Source organism: Pipistrellus kuhlii, unplaced genomic scaffold (assembly GCF_014108245.1).
Source record: "Pipistrellus kuhlii isolate mPipKuh1 unplaced genomic scaffold, mPipKuh1.p scaffold_m20_p_5, whole genome shotgun sequence".
Classification (NCBI taxonomy): Eukaryota; Metazoa; Chordata; class Mammalia; order Chiroptera; family Vespertilionidae; genus Pipistrellus; species Pipistrellus kuhlii.
In genome coordinates, this window is record NW_023425551.1 from 19,328,212 (window position 1) to 19,353,836 (window position 25,625).

The 25,625-nt window shown below is 37.0% G+C and overlaps 1 protein-coding gene across 2 annotated transcripts in view; it reads left to right on the forward strand.

Annotated features, from left to right (window-relative positions):
- PEX7 (peroxisomal biogenesis factor 7) overlaps positions 1 to 19,164 on the forward strand; it is a 55,243-nt gene extending 36,079 nt beyond the window's left edge. Inside the window, exons 9-10 of one of the 2 annotated variants that reach the window (XM_036414306.2) lie at positions 5,128 to 5,227; positions 18,695 to 19,164. In XM_036414306.2, coding sequence (XP_036270199.1) covers positions 5,128 to 5,227; positions 18,695 to 18,763 — 169 coding nt within the window. In that variant the 3' untranslated portion in view covers positions 18,764 to 19,164. The remainder of the gene's footprint in view (positions 1 to 5,127; positions 5,228 to 18,694) is intronic. The other variant, XM_045572735.1, reaches the window with a different exon arrangement.
- Positions 19,165 to 25,625: the final 6,461 nt, after the last annotated feature.

Consider the following 25,625-nt stretch of genomic DNA (forward strand, 5'->3'; position numbering starts at 1 on the left):
CCAATGTGCTATCATCTCTTTTTAGACCTCTGGTAGCCACATATCCACTCTTGAGCCCTCAAATCCATTCTTCTCTCAGTGGCCAGAGATACCTTTTAAAAGTCAAAACTGACTATACTACATGTGGTCATTCTAAGGGAACTCTCTATACTACAATATCTTCATAGTTCTTCTGCAAATTTGAAACTATCTACAGCATATAATAAAAGCCTAAGCAACCGTTACGGTGGAACACCCAGTCAATATGATGCGCACTGACCACCGGGGAGCAGACACTCAATGCAGGAGCTGCCCCCTGGTGGTCAGTGAACTCCCACAGCAGAGTGTCACTCAGCCAGAAGCCATGCTCACAGTTGGCGAGCACAGCGGCAGTGGTGGGAGCCTCTTCCGCCTCCACAGCAGTGCTAAGGAGTAGCAAGCCAAGCAGTAAGGAGCAGTGAGCAGGCGGGGTGTGTGTGTGTGTGTGTGTGTGTGTGTGTGTGTGTGTGTGTTAAGGAGTGAGCAGTCCCAGACTGCGAGAGGGTGCAGGCTAGGCTAAGGGACCTTCCCTCTCCTCCAGTGCACAAATTTGGTGCACTGGGCCTCTTGTTCTAAAATAAAAAAGTAGTTTATTTAAAAAAAATTTTTAAGAAGGCAAAACGGAGTCTATAAACCTTCTGCTTAAAACTCTCACTGATATGTGTGTGTGTTTGCTCTTAAGAGAAAAATTCCCAGTTCTTCACGTGGCCTACAAGACCTTTGTGATCTGGTCCTGTTTGCCTTGTGTAATGCCCTCCTCTTCTCTTGCCCCAGTCCAATGAGCCCTCTCAGTCACAAACCATCAGGCTCCTTGTTGACAAGAGACAAGCTGCCATCTTTGCCCTCCACCTGGTGAACTCAACCTTCAGCTCAGTGTCACTTCTTCAGGACAACATTCTTACATCATCCTGTTTTGTTTTGTGGGGCAGCTGTCAATTGCAGTTACATTTGTGTTTTTTTTTTGTTTTGTTGTTATGTTCATCTATCTCATGGAATTAGGAGTTTCCAGGAGGGCTGTGGCCATGTGTCTCTTTGCTTTTGGTGCTTATTAGCACAGTACCAGGCACATTTTAGCACCCATAAATTGTTGTATGAATGAGTGATGAAATGAGAAAACAAGCTGTTGTGATATTTTTTGCTCACCACTGGAGAATGCTACAGAGCCAAGCACTGCAGATAGAGATAATTATTGCAATTCGCTTAAAAATTTTAAAAACACAACTAGTGTTAAGGCACAGGTAAGGCATTGCAAAATAGCCAAAACTTTTCCCCAACTCTTATAGTTAGGAAAGACTCATGGATACTTACTAACACGTAGGTTGTGAACAGGAAAGGAAACTGAAAAATATTTTAAACCTTATACTGAATTCATGTTCTGGCTAAATTTTAAAAGTGTTTGTATAGAGATTTCAAATTACATTTGAGTCAAGTAAAAAGGTGATTTTAGCTTCATTTTTGATGCTTTTTTTTTTTTAAACACAGTGCTACATACTTGCTTTGCTAAAGAATTGTGAGTCAGAAGGCAAAAAGGGATTTAACCAAGACATTGTATTATGATGAATTTTTCTCTCTAACTTTCCAATTTAAATGAAAAATGTTCCTACAGTTCTGTAATATTTTTAATCATTGTAAGCCTCTCCAGTGTATTTACTTCCCATGATAGAGCTCAAATAGCCAGTGATTTCATCAGCAAAGAGACAAAAAGGCACCAAGTAGTATATATGCTGTACAAAAAAACCCATCATTTAAAAATGATGTGCCTTATTTGACTGCTTAATGATATATGGAGCCTGACTTCTCCCAATAAAAAGGAGCTCATTTTACTTGTATTATAGGCACACGAAGGCCCTCAGATATATAGAACTTATGCATAGGACCTTGAGTCCAGAAAAAGATTGTGAAGAGAGACCTTGCCAATTCCCTATTTGCAAACGTGAGGAAACCTACCTGGTGAAATGCTCACTTTCTTCCTGCCTCTTTCTCCTTCCAACTCATCCCTTCCTGGTGGAATTAAATGATGATACATAGAAAAACCTTGAACTATACACATCAAACTGTTGACAATGTTGCTATTTAAAGTGTAGAAATGAATAAATGTAAAATAAATAGTTATTTTATTTCTTTTGTCATTATTTGTTTTATGATTTAAAAATAAAGTTTTATAGACATTAACTTTTGATTTTCTCAGCTATTTGTGCGCTCTACTGTATTTGACTTGATACTTTTACCATAGATATTTCAGTTTACTGAAAAATATATTAAAATTATAAGTAAATATAAATACTGAATTTTTCTTATTTTACTGGCTCCTGATCTCCTTGAGGTTAAAAATATAGAAGCTTAGATTCTCCCAATTTAGCTAATTCTCTCAGGGCAAAAGCTGTTTTCACTGTTCCATTTACTGCGCTGGGTTTCAGACACCACTCTAGTTTTTACTTGAATGTTCCTCACTGATGCTTTTATGAAGTTTTGTGGTAGTTGTTTTCACAGTTTATCTAGCAAGTTTAATTGTTTTCAGGAAGAATATTGGTCTAGGTTCCTAGTCAGCCATTCTGCTGGAAATGAACCTCTCATAATGTTTGCACCACATATATTTACTTTGTGTATTACATTTCAGAGCTGTGAAATGGTGTAATAAAAAATGTGCTTATATGTCATTCACTAAATTAACTTTCCCTTCACCAAATAGTATCCTTAGAGTTTAGGCAGGCAGGTGAGTGGTTGGGGGTGATGAGACAGGCAGATAAAATGGTTAGGGGTGATCAGGCAGGCAGGAGAGTAGTTAGGGGTGGTCAGGCAGGCAGGTAAAGTGGTTAGGGTCGATCAGGCAGGCAGGCAGGTGAGCAGTTAGGGGCGATGATGCTGGCAGTTGAATAGTTAGGGTGATGAGGCAGGCAGGCAGAGTGATTAGGGGCGATCAGGCAGGCAGGCAGCCCAGCAGTTAGGAGCCAGCAGTCCCAGATTACAAGAGGAATGTCTAACTGCGGTGTAGGGCCTAATGCCTAATGCCGGTTTAGGGCCTACACCGGCAGTCGGGCATACCTTGAGGGGGTCCCAGATTGTGAGAGAGCGCAGGCCAGTCTGAGGGCCTCCCCCTTCCCGTTCACAAATTGCGTGCACTGGGCCTCTAGTCCTTAAATAGCTCAGAAGGAAACCAGTTTTTATGATTTGTCTAAAGAGCATTTATCCTACCAATTTTACTGAAATAAAATCTAAATCCCAAGTGAAGTCAGAGCGTTGATTACCTGGATTTAATTGACGTCCCTATAGAATGATTCTACCAAACTGCTCTTTGGGGTGACTCATGAGTAGCAGCCCATGAAACGGCATTTCTGTGTTTCCCTAAGAAATGTCCGGGGAGTTCATTACATAAGCATTGCATTTCTGTTCTGTGGGCTCCCAAGGGTGAATTTCCTTCTGAGTTCCAAGAGCAATTTGGTTGTGGACATTATGAATTGAGGGATCTCTTGTGTCTCCCTTTTTCCTTTGGCTACTGGAAAGCTTAGCATCTTGAGAGGTCCTCCCCTGCCAAGCAAGGCACAACTTTATGGAATATAATTTTGTTTATAAATATTATAGATTTGAATTTACTCTGCCCTCCTTACTTTTCCTTTAATAGTTTTTTCCATATTAAATACATATTTTTAAAACTTTTGAATAGTTTTTGGATTATAGTGGGTATATACAAAATCATTTGATTATTGTTTCAGATATTGCAAATCAGCATATAACCATATTTTATTTTTATTTATATATATATATAACCATATTTTATAAATGAAATTATACAATTACATATTTACTTTTGCTTATATAAACATTATCAAGATCTAGAAAATTAGATTGCAGTAAAATTCATTGTCTCTAGGCCCAAAGGAACAAATATGCAAAGACAGTAGAGACCATTATTATGATTTCTGAGACGGACTGCAGCGTAGCTTGCTCCCTCATTTGTTTGAATGGGCAGATTTCCAAAAGTAAAGTCACTCTCCTTAAATATTTTTCATAGTTCAGTAATCTGATAAATGAGCTATTTATTCATTGTTTCTCTGGTATCACACAGTAGATTATCCATAGCAACAATCCTTTTCAGACTTAATAAGACCAGCTCTGTATTTATTAGGAAAATAATATCGCCAGGTTAAACAAACTGACTGCTGGTTTTGTGTATTTACTCTCTTACAAAGAGATCTGCTAAGCCTTCAATGTATTCTATGTTGTGCATGTTAGAGAGGCTGACCTGGAGTATGACTTTATGATTCTGAATGTGCCATTTTTTTATGGTGTGTTTAGAATAAGAAAGAGGGTGAGCAAATAAAGCTTTATAAATAAAGTGCTATTTTGTGTATTGAAAGGAGGGCCAAACTCTTCTCTGAACAATAGAAATCAGACATATCATGGTAAATATTACCGCTCCCCGTCTATAGAGCATAAATGGAATACTTCATATTGATTGGCCCAGGAAAACACATTTCCGTTTTTCTTGACTCGACAATTGGAATCTATAAGAAGGGATGTGCTTCAGAAAAAAGAAAAAGATAGTTTCAGAATTACAGAGATATTTTTATAAGAGAACAGATTCCTTTTTAAGAATCTGAATTGCTATTGAAATGTAAATTAAACCTAAGATCTTTTCATGTCAAAAATGTAATAGTATTTAAAATCACAAAATGTTAGAGTGCATGTATTCCAATATTCTTATTTTACAGCAGTGAATGCTTTTAGAAATTGCTAAAAAAAAAAAAAAAAAAAGAAAGAAAGAAAGAAAGAAAGCCTGATATCTTTCATCTGAAATCTCTCATCTGAAATGTCCATGTGCAATATAAAAAAAATTAACTAAAACTTGAGAAGTTTAATCCTACAAGGTATACTAATGGGAATATAATCATTGTTTACAAGGTAGATTGATTACTAATTTCATTTGTTATATAATAGAATGGAGTGTATTTTTTCCCCTTTATTTGATTTTTTTAATGTGGGTCAGCAATGGAGCTCTGCATTTATTAATTGGTTGAGCCTATTCTGATAGAATCTTTGCTATGTTAAATATCTGTTTTTCTTAGGTAAATTTTTTGTACTTGAATTACTTTTTTTTGTTTATATTCACAGATTCTGGAACTTTTCAAAGCCTGACCCTCTTCTTGAAATAGTGGACCATCATACAGAGTTTACCTGTGGTTTAGATTTAAGTCTTCAGAGCCCTACTCAGGTAATGGCTGCGATCTCCTGGGGGGTTTTCTTCCTATACAGTTCACAAATAGCTCTATGTGTGGCTTTTCTGAACAAAATTACTGCCTTTAGGCAAGAACAAAGAACATTTATTTAATCATCCTGATATCTTTTGCTGTAAAGCTGGAGCATTTGAAACACTAGGAAAAGAGAGGTGTCCAGAAACTTGACATGCCTCTCTCCTCTTAAAGACTGACTTTTCTGAGAGGAAAAGGAACCGTCCCCACAAGTACTGTGCCTTATATGCTGAAGGGTCCCAGAAGAAAGAAAAGAAGGAATGGGGAAGGATTGACGTCCCCAGAGGTTGGTGGGAGTGGAGAGTGTGTGGTCCTCATTTCAGCTGTCCCATAAGCATATGAGATGGTGGACAAGGCACTTCCCTCTTGGGACTGCCACCAGAAACCGTGTTAAAAGAGAGGCTTCCGATGGGGGACATAGTAAAGGAGAATAGCTACTCTTTTAATCAATAAACTTTAAAATTCCCACATTTTATTTTCTTGAGGATGTGAGAGTTTAAATATTTAGGACTTTTTAAAAAGCTATTTCAGTTTTGGAAACCCAGATCAGAAACACTAGAATATGTTGAATGATAATGCACTTTAAAACAGACTGCGTGGAAACACTAACGTATCAATGAAATAATATAATATGTGGAAATTCTAGAGTATGACTAAGAAATTATGTTTTTATGACAAATTTTAGAAATTAGACAAGAACAAATCCCATTTCTCATTGCTGTGTTTTTAAATTTAAATGAATACAGGTGTTTTTTATTTTATTTTAGGAATTTAAGACATAATTCTGAGCTTAAAATATTCTCGTTAGATATTAGAATAGTCTCATTAACATTAAAATAATTATTGTAAAATGACTTCATAGCAACTAAGAGGAGAAGAGACTGAAAGTGCTGGGTCAAATGGCATTACCTTTAATGTAAATACAATGTGCTTCCAATGAACTGGATTTTCTCTGAGACATAAATCTATTATAGATGATTTTAAATAAAATATTCATACCTGTTTGCTCTCCTAGTTAAGAAAAAAGCTGTACATATTGAAACATGACCATACCAAACAAAGGACCCTAAATAAATACTTTCCTCTCATATATTTCTGTTAACCTATGTTCCATGAGTCCCAGACTGTGGCCCGAGGCAACACATATGCCTTCTCGACTTCCTTGATCCTGGCAGTTCCTCACCCTGTCTGATAGGTGCCAAATGCTTTCTAAAACCTCCGCATAGACCACCTTATTAAAAGCAACTTTTTTTTCCAGAGGACTTATTAATTAGACTTTATGTATTCTTAGATAAGAGAATGTATTACAAGGTCATGTATTTTGTGTAAATCTGGTGTCTGTCACCCACCTCTTGCTGTTTAACAAATTTCAATTGTACTAAGGAAATAGTTGCTATTGAGAGAAATAAGAGTGGGGAAGCAGGGTCTTCAAGCTCTACCTAACCATCAGGTTCACTGGCATAATGTACAATTAAACTGTGCCAGAAGTCTCCACTGAGTTAATTCATAGTGGGACAGAATTTTGGGAATAGAAGGGATCTAAGAAATAAGACCAATCCCTCTCATTTATGTCTTCTTCCCACAGACATTTTCATATGCCAATCCTTGGGCCATGCACTGGGGATTCAGTAGAGAATGAAAGTAAATGTGGGCCCTGCCTTTATAGAGCATTTAATCCACTGTTATATCAGATAATCTCAAGAAAGGAATGCAAATGACAGTTGTAAGGACCCTATGAAGGAGAAGTACATTGTTCCTCAAGAGTCCATAATCAGGATAGACATTTGACCTATTTAAGAAATTTGTAAGGAAGTGAGGGTCACCTGAGATCTGATGAGTGGGCATTAACTGTAGTATGAAGAGACAAAAGTAAGAAAGATCATAACAGGCAAAGGTAACAGTATGTTACAGATGTAGCAATGGCAGGGAGCATGGATAGTATTTGAAAATGAAAAAGCATTTTTTCCGTATTTATGGTAGACTATTCAACATTAGAATTTAAGGAAATATATTTGTTGACTTGTCATGTTTTTAAAAATGGAGTGTTGAGATTATTGACTAAATGTTATGTTTGTTTCAATGCCCCCTTCCCCCTCCATTGTATTTATATTCTGTTTTGGACCTTAAATTTTCTTCCCTTTCTAACTACGATTTCAACCAATATTTTTTTCACATGCCTAACTGACACATTTCAACACAAACATTTGCATTGTTTATATTAATAACTTTTGCTTTTACCAGAAAACATTAATGTTCTTTGTAGATAACAGTCAAGTTCTTGGTGCAGCTCCCTATTGTTCTCTCACTTATATCGTTTCAGTTTATTATCTCTTGCTATATAATAAACTCCCCACAAGTTAATAGCTGAAACAACAATTCCCTTTCCCCATAGCTCTGTGAATCAGTAATTTGAGATGGGCTAAGCCACGCAGTTCTCTTTTGGCTCCATCGTCTGGTGGCTTCACTCCAGCTGGGTGGTCTTCGATGGCCTCGTTCACATGTGTGGGGCACAGTGCTGGGGTCTTCTCTGCCCTGTGCCTCCAGACGAGCCTCTTCCCTTGGCTGTTGTGGATTTCCAATAGATTTCCAAGAAGGGGAGAGTAAAAGCCACAAGGTATCCTCAGGGCTAGGCTTCGAAATCACACAACCACCCCTCTGTTGCAAAGCAATCCATAAGGCTAATCAGATTCAAGGAGTGAGAAAGAGACTCCACGTCCCGAAGGGAGTAGTCACAAAAATTTGCAGCCATTGAAAATATACCACATTAATTTTTTGCTGGTATAGTTGGTAGCTTAATTTATTTTTGACATATTTACCCTTTATTCTCAGAGTATGTGGTCAAGTTTGCTGATTGCATGTTAATTTATTTCACCATTACTTCATAGTTTATTTCCTTAAAAAGTATCTTTTTCACCGGCTGGCATGGCTCAGTGGTTGAGAGTACACCTATGAACGAAGAGGTCACGGTTGATTCCTGGTCAGGGCACAAGCCCAGGTTGCTTGATCCCCAGTTGGGGGCGTGCAGGAGATAGCCGATCAATGATTTTTCTCTCATCATTGAAGTTTCTATCTCTCTCTCCTCCTTCTTCTTCTCCTCCTCCTCCTCCTCCTCCTCCTCCTCCTCCTCCTTCTTCTTCTTCTTCTTCTTCTTCTCTCTCTCTCTCTGTCTCTCTCTCTCTCTGTCTCTCTCTCTCTCTCTGTCTCTCTCTCTCTGTCTCTCTCTCTCTCTCTCTCTGTGTATATACATACATATATATATATATATATATATATACCTCAATATATACACACACATATATATATATATTAAAGTATATTTCTCTCACCTCTTAGAAAATAAGTATCTTTCAAAAATGTATTGTCTCTTAGGGTAATCTTAATAGCTGTAGGACTTTGCTGATGTTACCTTAGCGTCTCTGTGTTTTAATATATTGTCTGTCTCAAAAGAAGATTTATCTGAGTTTTTATATTTATAATTCTTTTTAGCTTCTCCCTTCTTAGAGATCTGAAAGATGAGACCCAAGAATATTACACCTTTCTTCTTGACAGAATGTAAGATCTTGTCTTTGAAAGTTTAAAACTTGACAAATAAGTGTTGGGTCATTCTTTAAGGATAATTGCTGAGAAATTCTTTGTGCCCTCACTTGTTAACCAGGCTGAAGTTACCTTTCACTTCAAAAAAGTTTTCTTTGATTTTTCCCCCTTTCTGATCATGATTTGTACAGTCTTGGCATTTTCCCTTTTCTCGTCCTTATTATTTCTAAATTGGATACTCTTTTTCTATATTTTTAGCTTTATGATTTTTGATCTTCCACACACCCATTTATATAATTGGGATTTCTTGTATGAATGTAGTTTTAGAATTCTTGACTTCATGATCTGTTAGTATCAACTCTGCTTTTTTTAATGCATTGATATTAGTCTAGTATTTATAAACTGGGTACTGGTTTAGATATCTGTTCACATTTCTTTTGTAAGATAATTATTTTTCTTTTAAAGTATAAATTATTCATTCCAAGAACATGTATGTTTAATAAAATGTATCTCTTTCCCCATGATGAAATTGGGAAGTTACATATAAAAGAAAGAAACAAGATTTCTACCACTCTGTAAAGAATCAGTTATAACATATTAATATTTTGTTTCAGTCCTTTTTAAAGAAGTTTTTAAATTAAAGTATAACACTTATACTAGAAAATACACATATTTTTAGTGTATAGCTCAATAAGTTATCAAGAATGCCCATGCCCATGTATCTATCACTCAGTTTAAGATATAGGACACTACCAGCATCCCAGGAACCCTCTCAATATTCCTCCAAAATCTCACCCTCTCCCTTCTCTGTATTTGTGCATATTTTTCAGTGTTGTACAATAGTTACATTACACATAAGAATTTTTCTTCTGGGACTCCCAAAATCCTTGGTAAACATAATCATTGGTGAATGAATATCCTAGTCCATCCATGCTAGGTATCCTTATAGTACCCTTAAAATAGGGTAGAAGAAATTTTGAATACTTTCATTTTGTTTGGTGGAAGATGCTTAGATTTGATTTAAACAAGTTCTTTAGATATGGTTTAAAAAGTATCTCTGGCTTAGTTGATGTTTTAGTGAAAATATTCATTATTTAAAATTCAACTTACATTTTTATTCAAATCCCTATTTTGACAATCTTAGATACCAGGTTTAGAGGTTGACAGTGGGTAAACTATTTTAAATTTCTCAGTATAAGTTGGAAATGAGGTTTTAGAAGAGGACTGGCATTATTGGCAATTAGTATATCTGTGTCCTTGCACTTTTGATCTGAGGTAGTACCTACTGCATGTGTCAAACAGACTACCTTTAGCATTGGAAAAACATGTACCAGAAGCATCCGCTGTCCTCAGGCAGCAGTCGGTGCCATTTCCTCCCTGATGCTTTAATAATTGTATAATATTTAGCTGAAAATTACATAACAAGTGCTTGTTTTCTGCCAGCCGTGAAACATTCCCCAGATCCAGCTCTGTAGGATATTGGCGTGCTCCTAAGATGGGTGCGTCTAGCCTGTGTCTGCTGCCCTCTGCACTCCGTGTACAGCCCTGCAGTGAGCGCTTCCAGGATGATTGACATCTGAGCCTCCGACACCTCTGCCTCTGAGCCCCCATTCCTGAATCATCCACTGTCTTCTCATTTCCTTTCTAGACTATGGAGCATGGCTTCTAAAACCCAAACAAAAATGTTGACTTGGCACGCTATGAACTACTTTTCCAAAACACTGTATTTGGCCTCTTGATCCTACTCAACTTACCTTTCAAGTCTTTTTCCTTTTCTAGCTCATTCTCCACAGTATCTTTTCTCAACCTTCTATAGGGTCATTAAATTTGACTTACCTCCTACTTTACTATAAAAATAACCAAGGATGAATATGTTCTTCTATTCTCTCAAAATATTTATGTTCTATCTCTGTTTTCCCCCTTTCCAGTGGGTTTCTAATTTTCCTAATGGCTTCCTCATATAGGTCTTTGTTTCCATAATTATTCAGTGAGTTTTTCCCTCTGTTTTAAAGCTCATTTGATGCCACTCTTGACCAGTAAATTCTGTTTCTCTCCTATTATTACACATCTAGAACTTCCTCTTGGATTTTTTTGTCTTATATTATTAGATACTGCAACTTCCCCTTGAAACTGCCGTTTAATTATATACTAGTGATGCTTGACCCATTTATTAAATTGCCTTTATTATATGATCTGAAGAGATGTCTTGCTTTTCTCCAGTATTTCTACCTTGGTTAGTTGATTGTATGCTGAGGCCTGACCAGAGACCTGGGAAGTCGTCCTAGTTTTCTTGTCTTTCTATACCCTCAAATTCATTGTATGTTAAGTTTATAAATTCTCTCTTACCAGTACCTCTGACATCTGGACCTTTGATAAGCATTTATTTAGTACCTCTGCCATGGAGTACTGCAGTAATCTCCTAACCAATCTCTAAGTTCTTTCCATCATTCCATTGATTTTCAACACTGCTTGAGGGGACAGCTGTTCATAATGCAAATTTGATTTTGTTAGTCATTGACCTGAAATATATCAATGGCCCCATTAAAGACACCAGGAACAAGATGAGAATTACTACTATCACCACTGTAAATCAATATGGTTCTAAGAATTATAGCCAATTAGTAATAGAAGAAAACAAAATAGGATATAAATATTTTTAAAAGTAGGAAAATTTATGATTATTTGTACTTCATATGATTGTGTCTTAAAACCTATTATAAATAAAAAGAGCTCGCTGGTGTGGCTCAGTGATTGAGCGTTCACCCATGAACCATGAGGTCGTTAGTTCAGTTTCCAGTTTGACCAATCAGAAGGCTCTATCCCTGATAAGGTATATACACGAAGGAGTCAGCCAATCGATGTTTCTCTCTCATCGATGTTTTTCTCTCTCTCTCCTTCTCTTTATAAAAATCAATAAAAAACATTTAAAAAGTAAAAAGAGTTCAATAATTTCAGTAAAAATAAACATATAAAAATGAATACTGTGTAGATACTCATAATCATCAGTTAGAAAATAAAATTGAAAAATTACCTTTATATGGCAACAACTGTGTGTGGGGTGTGTATGTGTGTGTGTGTGTGTGTGTGTGTGTGTGTGATACATAGAGGACTACAAATTTTAAAATGTGCAGGCACAGATAAAGAAAATTATATAATTTACAAAGGGATCTTTAAAAATGACCACAATAAAAGAACAGATATATTATGTTCCTGCAATAAAATACATTTATTTCCTTATTGCTACCATTTTATAGGTCTTGTCTAACACAGATATTACAAACTCATGGTAAGCCACTTCTGTGATACTCTTTACCTAATGTGACCATTAACTCTACTAGTTACATAAACGTTTTAATTTACAAATAGATAAAAACTAAATTGTCATCTTCATGACATCTCAGAAACCTTAAAGAGTCTGCCCATTACCTTCAGGGTAGAGTCTGAATTTTTAATCTTGATTTCAAGATTCAATATAATCTGTATGTTTTATAATTATATTTCTCATCATTCTATGTAATCCTATTACAAACAATTCAATTTTATTATTTGTTGTTTATGCCAGTTTTTCTTGCTCTCCCCAACTTTTGCCTATACAAAATGTTTCTACATTTCAAAGTCCTAATGTGTTCTCTTCCTTCATTCCTTTTCCTTTTTGCTTCAGTAAATATTTGAGTGTCCATTATGTGCCAGAAGATGCATGTTAGATTAATGCAAGCTACCTGATATATATATATAATATACCCCCCAAAATGTATACACACTTTAACAACTGATAGCTCAATTTTGAAAATGAAATGTTTTTTAATAAACACTGCCTTTATAATTATTCAAAGTGTGTATATATATAATATATGTTATATATTATACATAAATATATATTATATATTATATGTGTGTTATATATATGTTATACACACATATATAATATATGTTATATATATTATATATAAATAAAATAAGTATTAAATGAATGAATGAAAAGGAATTTAGTAGAATTTGTCAACTCTCCTTATTTTTACTTAAACTCCATAAAGATTGACATAATAACCATGTTCTTCTCTGCAGTTACTTTCTACTGTAAGCTAATTAAGTAAAACATGTTCTTACTTCAGCCTACAATGCAGCATAATGACTGGGCTGCTTTTTCAAAATTTAAAGTTGACTGTTGATTGTTTTTTGTTTGTTTGTTTTTTCATTTTCTCTATATCCTTCTGCTTATTTCTCTGGATCATTTTGACTAAAGAGGCCATATGTCATATAAATAATTATAGTAAATTAAACAAGTTTCCCAAGGGCAAAAGCAGTTGTCCACAAAATTGAGAAAAGAGTATAATGATAGATAGGAAATGGAAAATTTGTGAATAAAGTAAATCTCTTAATGAGTCCATAGGAATTCTTTGTTAGATTAATAGCCATATTTAATCATTTGAAATAAATTGCATTATCAGAAACATGTGTAAACATTCTGATAAAATAGAAAGAATTGATAAAATTAATGTAAATTTTGTAAGTTACACATGTATTTAAAATCTGGTGTTTTCATTATGTTTCCTCTTCCAAATTTTGCCATTTGTAGGACCATTGTTATTGAGTATGTTCTATGGCAAGTCTTATCTGATTCACCAATGATAAATTTTTATTATAAACCACTTATTGACTGGATTTCTTTAATATTCTTGGATCTATAATACTATAGAATCTAGTCTGTTACTTTGTAAATAGGAAATGCTGAAATATTTATTTAATACAGTTGCGCTCAAGCATTCCATGTGATAATTTCATGATATATATATGCTATAACTCTATTTAGAAATTATTAGGCTATTTTGATAGATAACAAATATTTATTCAGTTTTCCAAGAATGCTTCATTGTATATTTTAAAGAAATTGACATATTAGGATAGTAGCAAAAAAATTAGTGTGCATATTATAAACACTTAGAAATATCTACCCCAATATTTTGCTATTAAATGTGAAAATGAAATAACTAAAAACAGAACTTGTATGAAATCTTGCCCTGTTCATTTAGTTATTTTTCACTACTTTAGAAAATAATAGCTTTAAAACATATAATGAAGATGAATTATATCTTCAAGGTTTTAATTCAGTAAAGAAATACAACATTTTGACAAATAATTTTTCCTATTATATCAATAATTTTGATTCTGAGTTTTAATGAAAAGATTTGCATTGTGAACTCAGATTAAAGGAAATTCATAGGCCATAGGGATGAAATGTACTAACGTGGGGACTTGCCAGTTAAGAAATACATTTTCCGCTGGAATATCCTTGGGCAGAAGAGGCAGAGCCCAGAGGCTCCTACCCTGTGGTGTCCACGTGCGCACTCACCAGAAGGAAGTAGGTCAAACCCGAGAGGTTTTGGCAGCCAGCCTTCAATAAACCCTAGAAGGGAGTCAGACAGGAGTCAGAAAAAAGGCCTCTCTCAAAAGATTAAGAATTTTATCAGAGGAGGTATAATGCAATTTAGTTGCCTTAAAGCTAGAACTTTTAGTTCTGCATTTATTCTTATTTATTCCACTTCCCAGAATACGTTCCCTCTCTCCTTCATGTCCCCACACTCCACACAGTAACAAAAATAAACATTCTCTGGCTAAGGTTTGTCTTCCTTTGAGCCACAGTTTAGGTTAGATTTCCTCTTGAAAGCATGTACTTTGCTCACATTTGGCTACACATTTACTGGACCCCATAATTCCCCAATCGTTGTCCAGATCACTCTACATCCTAGGTGTCTGTTTACTGATCCATCCGTCTGCTGGACTCCAGATCTTGTTCACTGCAGTATCCTTAGCATACTTCTGACATAGAGCAGGTGCTCAATGAATATGTGTTGAATAAATGGATGAATATAAGTATGTATATATATGAAGTATGTTTTAAGTAGCTTTGTAGTGCAAAGAAATACTTGAAAAACAGCTCCTGAGAAATAAGCTCTCTGTGAAGCCTCTCTAAATAATATTCATGACACTCAGATATTCCATATATCCCTCAAATCCCATGAAACTTTTTGCCTTTACCCAGATTTTTGACCTCACACCTGGCTTGATGCTCTTTACCATGTGTGAGTTTCTACTCAACACAATCTTTGGAGAGGGAAACCAATGCTCTTACATGCCTCCATTGATTTATTAATTCATTCATTCAACAAGCAGATACTGAAAGTTTACTATATACAAATCACAACAAATACAGATTTAATCAAGATACATAATCACCAACTCTAAAAAAAAAAAAAAAAGTCCTGTTCAGATTTAGTGGTACAAAAGTGTTCACAACCCATATGTGAATATTGTTAGAAAACAGAAACTATATTACCCAGCATGCTTTCATTTCTTCCTTCATTTTCATACAGCATAGAGCCTAATTTATTATGCAAATGTAATATGCACAGCTCTGTAATATGATTTTATTCCCTTTAGAACAGATTTTTTAAAATCCATATTTATTTTATTTGGCCTGTGGGTTAACCTATAGACCACCTCAGCCCATTTAGAACTGAACAAGATTCAAATCTTAAAATAAAAACATTTTTATTAACCATAATTTAAATTATTAATACAATTTTTTCATGTGTTTAAGTACAAAGACTACCATTTAAAGAATGATTTTGTATATTTTGTAAAACCATTCTTTTGGCAATGAATGATTTTTGTGATGGAAGAATATTATATATTTCTCTTATAGTCAAATGCTAGAAAAAATTTCATCTCCCTTGATGATGCAGTAAATTATGATATTTGCATATCTTATATTATTGTTTGACGTTTTTACCTTTGCTGCCAGGAGGTATAAAGCTCAATTTCATGTCTAATTTTAGCCATTATTCTTAGTCTCTTTTTCCAGTATAATTATCTGCCCCATCTCTACATTTCATGTTTGTTCTTTTAATGAAGTGGCTTTTCTGTTACTGTGCTAGCTCCTATGAGAAAGCAAAGGTTATTATATTCCATGGAAATAATTGTTACCCTGTTGAGGCAAATAAGTTACATCCCTGCATGTGGCCATGCTTAAAGGATAATTTTCAAAATAGCAATCATGACTTATACAAGTATAATGTGAACACATATCAAAGATTTTGTGTAACTTGTGAAAGATTTTACAACTAGCTCAAAGGAACAGACACATATAAGTAGTCACTGAATGCTGAAATGAATGTAGTAATAGGTACAAAACTGGCCAATATCCACAGGGCAATAAAATGTCATGTTTGGAATCATCTCTTGAGGAGCAAGAAAGACATCAACTACATCTTCATAGGACATTCCTTTGCAACTTTAATGGGTGAGAATCATTTGATTACTATCAGTTTTCTGTAGCTTTCAGAGTTGTAAAATAATCCAGTCAAAGACAGAGAAAGGCGTAGACCCTTATAGAATCAGGTAACCAACCCTGTGGGGCCCTAGCACAATGCCAGCATTCCACTGAAAGAACACCTCACAATCTTTTCTGCTGATGACAGTCTTTTACAGTTTTTCCTGACGGCATGGTAGGAGGCTGAAACTGAGAAAGAGGATCTTCGGTAGATGAGAAAGGAGATATTCCACTATCGCTATCCCGAGTCTGGCCTTAAAGGAGTCCTCATGGCCAGAAGTCCATTCCTGGGGATGGGAAGGAAAGGTGGCTTTTGTCTTGAAGAAGCAGGATGGGAGCTAAGCAAGATTCCTTTCTTTGTTTGACATGCTAATGAGTGGGTCTCATCCTGCAAAGCAGATTATTTATTTCCATATTATTCACTTTCCTTATTTATTTATTTGTTTGCTTGTTTGTTTGTTTGTTTGTGTTAACCTTTAATAAAGGTTAGCACAGTCTTTATTAAGTGCCTTTCAGGCTGGTCTCAGATGCATAGAAAGGGACATGGAGAAGAAGCCCTGATCTTACTCTCAGTCCTGGAATGAAGTGGGAAGCAATGCCTCCAGAGGCCATTTGGTTGATTAATTGAGAGCCCTCCTAACCCTGGGGACCACAAGGCCATCTTTTCTTACCATATAGTTTCTTCAGTGCCTACCTTGGAGAAGCTATTTGTGAGATAGTATTTATTGAGACATTGTTGTTATATAAAGACATAGTCCATGCCCTCAAAGAGCTGAGACATGCATCAGTAAATAAGTATAGCTGAGTGTTATAACCACTAGAAAGTCTCTTGTCCATTTCTAACAGGGTTGTCTTTAGATTATTGAGTTATAGTAGTTCATCATATAGTTTAGATATTTGTCAGTTGTTCATTTTGGAATATTTTCTACTATTCTGTGGCTCATCTATTCATTTTCTAAATATTATCTTTTGATGAGTGAAAGATTTACTTTTGATTGAGTCTAAGTTATCAAAATTTTTGGTTATAGCTTTCTGTATCCTAAGAAATCTTAACATACTTTCAGGTTGAGAATATATTCTTCTGTTTTCTTCTATAAGCTTTGTATCTTTATTTTATATATTTAGGACTATGGTCCATCCACCTCAAATTGATTTTTATTTATGTTGTAAAGTTGGAGTTGAGGTTCATTTTTTCCCATATGGATTTGTTGAAAATACATTTTTGCCCTTTGAGTTGTTTGGCCAAATGTAGGGTTATTCCTGAATTCTCTTCTATTTCTTTGATCTACTTGTATATCCTTATATCAATGTTGCACTGTCTTGATTGCTGTAGTAAGTCTTGAGATGGGTAGTATAAGTATACCTTTATTATTTTTCAAGATTCTTTTGGCTATTCTAAGTCCTCTGTATTTCTACATAACTTTAAAAATCACCTGGTTCATTTTTATTAAGCCTGCTAGGACTATGAATTGTAAATTACTTTGGAAGAGAATTAAGTTCTTAACAATATTGAACCCATGAATATGGTGTGTGTGTGTGTGTGTGTGTGTGTGTGTGTATGTGTGTGTGTATATATGTGTATATGTGTATATATGCGTGTATATATCTGTGTGTGTGTGTGTGTGTGTGTGTGTGTATCCCCATTTATTAAGACCTTTTAAATTTTTCTTGGCAATGTTTTAGTTTTTAATGTGGAGAATTTGCATGTCTTTTGTTAAATGTGTTATTAAATATTTTGTTATTTGGTGCTATTTTATATAGATTTTAAAATTTATTTTTATCTTTTTTTTTCTGCTAGTATATAGAAATACAATTGATTTTATATATTGCTCTTACATCCTAAGACATTATTACATTCACCAAGTTTTTAACACACAGTTCCTGAGCACCGTGGACTGTCTTCCCTTCATGTTTTAATATGGTTTTTTAAATTTGAATGTTTTTGTCGCTCAATTTTGCCCCAAAAGAGAGCCAGTGTGAATGCCCAGGCATTTGTGAAGTCTTTTGACTTCACAGTCAGATTTAAATAGTTCCTCCTAGGAAAGTCTCTATTAGAACATTTATCACTTTCAGTCTTGAACGAGCTATTCTTTGAAGTCCAGAGCTGTGCTTTATCTCCATTCCATTCCCACAATACCTAGCACAGTGCCTTTGTTCACAGTTGAGGAGTACATCTTTCCAACATTTATCTCAGGAGGTATGGGGAATTACGTAGCTCCGGGGTGTGGGAGGGGAAAATCCTGACGGGCAACTTTAGTCCATTGGAAACAATCCCTGAGTACGTCTTAGAAAGGTAAAACAGACCTTTGATAAAAAACATACCGCCGAAGCCGGTTTGGCTCAGTGGTAGAGCGTCGGTCGTTTCTAGCTCTCTATCTCTCTCTCTTCCTCTCTGTTAAAAATCAATAAACATATATAAAAAAAACACAACATATCGTGTATTCTTGCTATTTAAAGATATGTTTACTAGTGGATGATCTGCTACTCTCTAAACAACTTAGGCTTTTGCTATCAGTTTTGAATTTCTATAAATTATGTTTCCTCTTACTTTCTCCTTGTTTTCTAGGTGGCTGACTGTGCTTGGGATGAAACGATAAAGATATACGATCCAGTTTGTCTTACTGTGCCTGCTTGAGATGCACTACTCTGATCAGAAACAAAGAACATTGGCTGAAGAACTACTTACCAGGAAATAAATTAACTATTGATAACATAGTCATTATGCTTTTATATGCTATTCGGATTTCAAATGTTAAAAACATACCCTGAATCAGTTTAGCGGCAGCTGATACAGACTTGGGCTCACCCTTTCAGCCTGACACATTAGCCATATTTCCTAAAATTCTAAGGAATGATTGATGTTATGGTATTTCTTACAGTATGTTAAAATGTAAACTCGGTGTTATAAAATGGGTGAAATTTGATTCATATAGGTTATATAGGTAGGGATATATTTTATTTTTAATTTGTCACTTTTGATGTGAAATATAATCACTGCTGTTGATAAAAAAATAAATTGCATCTCTTGATCACTTATTTTATGACATTCCCAACAAGATTGCCTTTTCTAATATAATGTATATATGAATACAATACTATATATAAGATAGCTATATCTTGCTTTAGTGGCAGGGCTCTAAAACGGATTTAATTTATTTAGCAGTTATTTATTGTGCATCTACTATGTGCTTGATACATAGACTGAATGGTTCTCTCAAGGATTGTTTCCATGATTTAAGAATATGGAATACTGTGAACTGAGCTTTTCTTTTCTTTTTTACAGTTCTGCAAATCTTTTTAGATAGCGTATCCATGGTCTTATATTTCACTTCTCTACTATCAAATGTTTAAAAAAGGAAAACAAAAACAAAAACTGGTTACTAGACAAAATGTCTTAGATCCTACTATGGTTTCAAGCAATTACCCTGGAAACAAACCCTAAATAATGCTATAAACCTTCCTCACTACCTCCCTACATGTCCTTGAAAAATCTCTAGGTGTTGATGATCTGTAAAAAAAATAGGTCAAAAGAGAAAAAGTAGTAAAACAAACAACTTTGTATAACATTTATATTTTTATATAACATTTAAAAAACGTATCATAAATGGCAAAAATTGTCATTAAATTTTTAACAAGCTTTTGAGGATTTTTAAAGAGCAAAATACAGTTGTAGTAATCAGAACCAAAATAAATTAAAATATATGTATATTATCTAATTTACATATCTTTCTTTACTTATTCCAGAAAAAAGTTAAGATCGCTTACAAAGTAAAGGAAAAAATGAGATCACATAGAAAGGAGACAAAGTAGAGCCAGGTGTAGGGCTTGACAATATATGTCTCAGAGTCCTAGAATGTTGCAACTGGCAGCATCAATGGGAAGCCTGGTCAAGTACACAGTTCGATACCCAAGGCCTGAGGGCAAGAACTTTGTCCTAGTCCTGGGCTTGGCCTAGCATCATGCCTAGCACATAGACGGTGCTCAATATCCGCTAAATGAATGAAAGGACTCAGGGAAAGTACAGCTCTTTTTAGTGCTTAGACAAATCAATACTAATTGTTTTCGAGAAGCCCCATAAAGAGGACACTGCTTAACATGAATATATGGTAAGGAACAAGACACTCAAACAGCCCTAGAGCTGTCACGGCGATGAGATTCATAGAGCTGTTTCTTGTTGCTTCCCTCTACAGGAACTAATGGCATCACACCAAGTGCAGTTCAGTAAAAGCAGGTTCACTGTGGATGTTCTCTGTGTCAGCAGAATTTATAATAGACCTGTACAAATATCTATCCCGGATCATACTTCTAATTAATTGAAATTACTTAATTTCCTTTTACAAGAGACTTTTATTGAAATAATCTACCGTGTATCTTTTGAGACAAATATTTGTGATTTAGAAACTAACATCTTTCTAAATATTTATTTCCCCCCTCTATATTGGGGATGTTAGTGATGTTTAGAAGACTAACTTCATAATACTTAACTCAGGTTCTTGGAGACTCCATATAAACGAGTGTGAGTGAATATTTGCCCTGTGGGTCCCCTAGAGACGGGATTGGAAAAACTAGATTGGGGAACTAGAAGGAAAGGAGCTTAGATTCTCTCTGAAAAGAGAATGGGCAAGATTTTTGAATTCTTAGTAGTCCACAAGCCAAGCAGCCTCTGAATTTTAAGAAGACAAGAGTCATTCCCTCCAGGCAGGGAAATGCATTTGTTTTCTGGCTACTGAGCTCTAAGCTTTCACCCTGTCTGCCTCCCCCAGCTCCTCCTGCACCTGCAGTGACAGCACAGCACTCCAGAGTGAGTGCAGGGAAGGGGAATGGGTCCCTGAGCATTTCTGTGATCTGAGCACTACATGAGATGCTTTCTGTATGTTATCCCTTTTGGTCTTCATAACATCCTTGCAAAGGAAGCCCTGCCCGTTTTCCAGACAAGGAAATGATGGCTCTCGGGAGAATTAATACCCAGGAAGGATGGAGCTGGAATTTGAAAATTGCTATAACTGGACCCAAACCTATGGTTCTGCCACATGGCCTCCTTTCCCTCAGAACAGCAGAAGTCGGCCCACTGAGGAGCAGGAAAGATGTGGATGTCTGGTGACGAGATTCTGATCATTTCTGAGAGAACTGACAAAGTTGAGTTTCCAAGACTAAAGAGCTAAGAAGCTGACTCTGGGTCTGGAATGACTTTTCCAAGGTCTGTCACCTGCTTCGGCATTTTTAAACTGCATAACTTCGCTATGACTTGGCTCTTCCAAAAATGAACTCATTCATTTCTTACTTAATAGGCCTCTTTTTGAATGGAAATAATCTGTTTAAATGTTTTTTTACTTCCATCTATGACTGGGTACTTCCGAGTCTGTATCTCCTGCCTTCCCCACCTGGGCCTCCCACAACTTTTGCACTCATGTTCTTCCAACTAAACTCACCTTGCTCTGTAAACCAGCTTTTCCTGCACATGCCTTTTCTTCTGCCAATACTGTCCACCTGGGTGCTCAAGCTAAAGACCTAACTACCATCTTTGTTCCTTCCCTTTTTCCCACTTCTCCACTTGAAGACACATCAAATAGGTCACTAAGTTCTGTCCCTTTAACCCCCTAAATACTTCTCCATTCTGTCTCTTCCCCACCATTCAACCACCACTGCCCCAGCTCAGGCCACCATTAGTTCTTCTCTAGGCGACCGAGGCAGTTTCCTACGTGATGCATCTGTTTCTCGTTCTGTCCCCTCAGAGCCATCCTCTTCAACAGAGCTGCCAGAGACGGATCTAAAATGCAATTGCATTACCCCAATTTCAGTGCAAACCTGTTCTCTGCTTGCAGGATTGCCTACAAGAAAAAGTTCAAGCTCACTGAGCAGAGACAGCTAAGGTCCTTCAAGGCCAGCCCCTGCCCCTCTGCAGCATTGCTTCTCTCCACATTGTCACACACTTTGTGCTTCAGCAACTCCAGCATGCTCACACCTCCTCGTGTAAATAATGCAGGTTTTCATTTCTCTCTTTGCTCAAGGCAGTCCATGTGCTCGGATTGTCTTGTTCTTGGCTTGGCAAATTCTTACCCACTAGTTGAAAGTCATGTGAAATGACTAAAGAAAAAGATTGACAACATACAAAAATTAAAATATTCACATACACCATTAGCAAAGCTTAAAGACAGAAGACATATTTGGAAGGATGTATTTGCAGGGTATCTAATGGTTAGGTAGAATTGACAAAGAGCCCTAAGAAGTTTGTCCACTTTTATCAACAAACGATTCACAGATGTAGAAATGCAAATGTCTAATATACTTCAAAAAGATACTCAGACTTTTACTGCTGACAAAGAAATGCAAATTAAAATCCCATTTTATCAGTTTGGCAAATGTAAAATACTGACAATATTCAATAGTGGTTAAAGTAAAATCACTGTTATGTACTTGTTTGCAAGGCAATGTGACATAAAATTTAAAATTACCAGTTGACCCAACAGTTCCATTTTTAGGATTCCCTGCTTCTGCTGCCCTCCCTTCCTCCTCTCATTCCCCACTCTATCCCTACAAATAATTACAGAAGTACTTAAGTACAGATTTCCAAAGATATTCACTACATCTTTGATAAAACCTAGATACCTGTCTACAGAAGGAAGCTTATACTATAGAGCAGTCATTTAAAAGTATAAGGTAGAACTATGTGGCCTGACATGTGAAAATACATTCCTATTGATATGCATATAGTTATCTATTTCTGTGTAACAAATCATTTCAAAATTTAGCCCCTTAAACATTTATCTTACAGCTTCTATAGGTCAGGGATCCAGTAGTGGCTTAGCTGAGTCGTTCTGGCTAAGGTTTTCTCATGACATTGCAGATAAGCTGCCACCTGGGTCTACAGACATCTGAGTTCATCTGGGGCTAAAGAATCAGCTTTCAAAGTCACTCACGTGGTTGTCGTCAGGCCTCACATACTTACCCTGTGGGACCCTCCACTGGCTGAGTGTCCCTTTAACCTGGCATCTGGCTTCTCCCAGAATGAGTGATACAAGAAGAAGAAAAAAAGTCCAAAGTGGATGCCTCAGTTCTTTATAACCTATCTCAGGAGTGACAGCATCACTTCTGCTGTATTCTGTTGGTTACACAGACCAACCCTGGTACAAGGTGCAAGAGGTTAGCCAAGGATGTGAATAACAGGAAGCAGATCTTTGGGGATTATCTTGGAGGCTGGTTACCACACACTGCTTTTAAAAATAGCAAGTTATATGCAAATGTGTATTTTATTTTTTAAAGGGGATTTATGTATGTATAAGTATATATACAAGAAAAAATTGAGTGGCTCACACCAACCTCGTAACATTAGCCAGCTCTGTGTAGTGGGGTTGGTGCTGAGAAATAGTGAAAACAACATGTTCATTAAAAAAACACACACAAATAAAAACAGTGTGTTCTCTTATTTGTAAAGTTTGTTTTCCTTGATATACTATAAAGAGCATTTTGTTTTTGTTTTGTTAAAAAGAATGAAATAAGACGCTATTTCCTTCTGCAGGGAGCCTTACTGATAACCCTGAGAAGCTGGAGTGTATTGCCCTCCTCAGTGCTCTCAGGTTTCTGCCACAAGACCCACTATTGCAGGAGCCTCTTTGTGGTGCCTCATCTCCACCTTTGAATCTTACGGACTAGAATGAGTGCTCATCTTTGAATCCTCTGTATGTCTGTTGACTGAGTTTATGTAACGCCACCAATATTTATTGAGTAGCTCCAAAGATAATAGAGCTTGAAAGCTTTTTTTTTTTTTTTTTTTTTTTAACCTTCAGATCCCCATTCTTGTTCAATTATCTTGCTAACCACAGTATCCCTATTTCTCTCATTTTTTTTTCTTTGGGATCCTATCTAGTAACTGGTGTGGGAGATGGTGTTAATTTTTTAAAATGAGAGCCCTAATGGAAAAGAATTATATGCAATAGAGAAAATGTACTCTGTTTCATGCCAATGTAGGCTTCAAAAATTAAACTAAAAATTCTTGCCTAAATGAGAAGGGTAAGAGAGCTGAATCAGCCCCAAATCTTTTACCTAATGTTCATATCACAAATGGAAGCAGTTATAATTGCTGGCAGAAATGAATCATTCCAAAACTAGGTCTGTGCAGACAATTCTTTATTGTGTTCACTCAAGATGGCTTAAAGCAGCCATCCTTTAATTGCAATGCTCCCCAAAAGCAGACATGTGTCATTTGCTGATGGCTTTAAAAGTTAATTTTCAGAGAGTTTTTTTCTTTTCTGAGTGTATTTGAATATATGCTTACGCACACACATAATTTGAACTGTTGCTTCAGACTTCATTATTTCCTAAAGAAGGAGCAGTATCACATAAGAAAAAGCAGAGTCCTTGAAACAGCCATGTAACCAGAGCCTCTAGCAACAAAAACCAAGCGTTCCCTGGGGAGCACGGGTTTCCCATAATGCTTTCCAGTGTTATTCCTGGAAAGTTGGCATAGTGGTGGGTCATTCGCAAACATTTTCTTGAGTGCCCACCTGTGGGAGGCAGGGTGTTCCCTGCTAGGGGCTCAGCACGGGCGCTGGAGGTTAGTTTCAGAGCCAAATCTCTCTCACCCAGGCGAGCTCCCAGCACCTACAAATGCTGCCAATCCCAGATGTAACTTATTTTTCTGCTGCGGTGGCAATCGCGGTTTCCATCTGGGCTGGAAGAGTTGGGCTCGGCACAAAGGTGGAAACATGGAGGACAAAAAAGAACCACCAGAGAGATGGATTTAAAAGTTAGGAGTTTGGGATGAGGCTGCGGGGGAGGGGGGGCTAGGGAGGGAGGGGCAGGGTGTGTGTGGCTGGATTAGAGAAAAGAACGGAAGGAGAGGCAGAGCGCATCTCCAGCTCTCTCCCTGGCACCCAAACCTTGACCCTGTCCAAGGAGCGCGAAAACTAAACTGGCTCTTAACCGAGACCTCGTCTGAGCGAATGATGGGATCCGGGCATTACTTTCCAGAGACGGAAGTTCAGATAAAGTCACCAAAGTCTGGCGCTTCAGAACATGAGAGTTTTCCTTTCTCTCTTAGTTGAGTGGGAAGCTGATAGTTCATGAGTCCTGCGGGACACGGAGGTGCCCTGGCCCGGGAGGCAGGAGATGGAGGTGGTCCTGCTCACCTCGGCCCGCAGGCTGCAGAGGGTTCCCGGGACCCACAGAAAGTCCACACCCGGGCTCAGCTCGGTCAGGGTCCCGGTTCCAGCCCGCCACGCCCTCTCTTCCCACCTCCGCCCCCCCCCCCCTCCCACACCCCACTCCCCGGCGCGGCCAGTGGCTCGCAGCCCGCCCCCCGGGGGCACCGGCGCCCAGGCGCTCCTCCGGAACCCACACCGGCTCCTCGTTCCAGAGACTCAGTTTCTGCTCCTCCGCTAACATCACGTCTTTGCTCCACTTGGAACACGTGCCCCCGCCCCCTCTCCACAGCCACGGAGGCCACTGCGACCCCGGAAGCTCCCCGGAGCCGCGCGTAACCCCAGATACCCCCCCCCCCC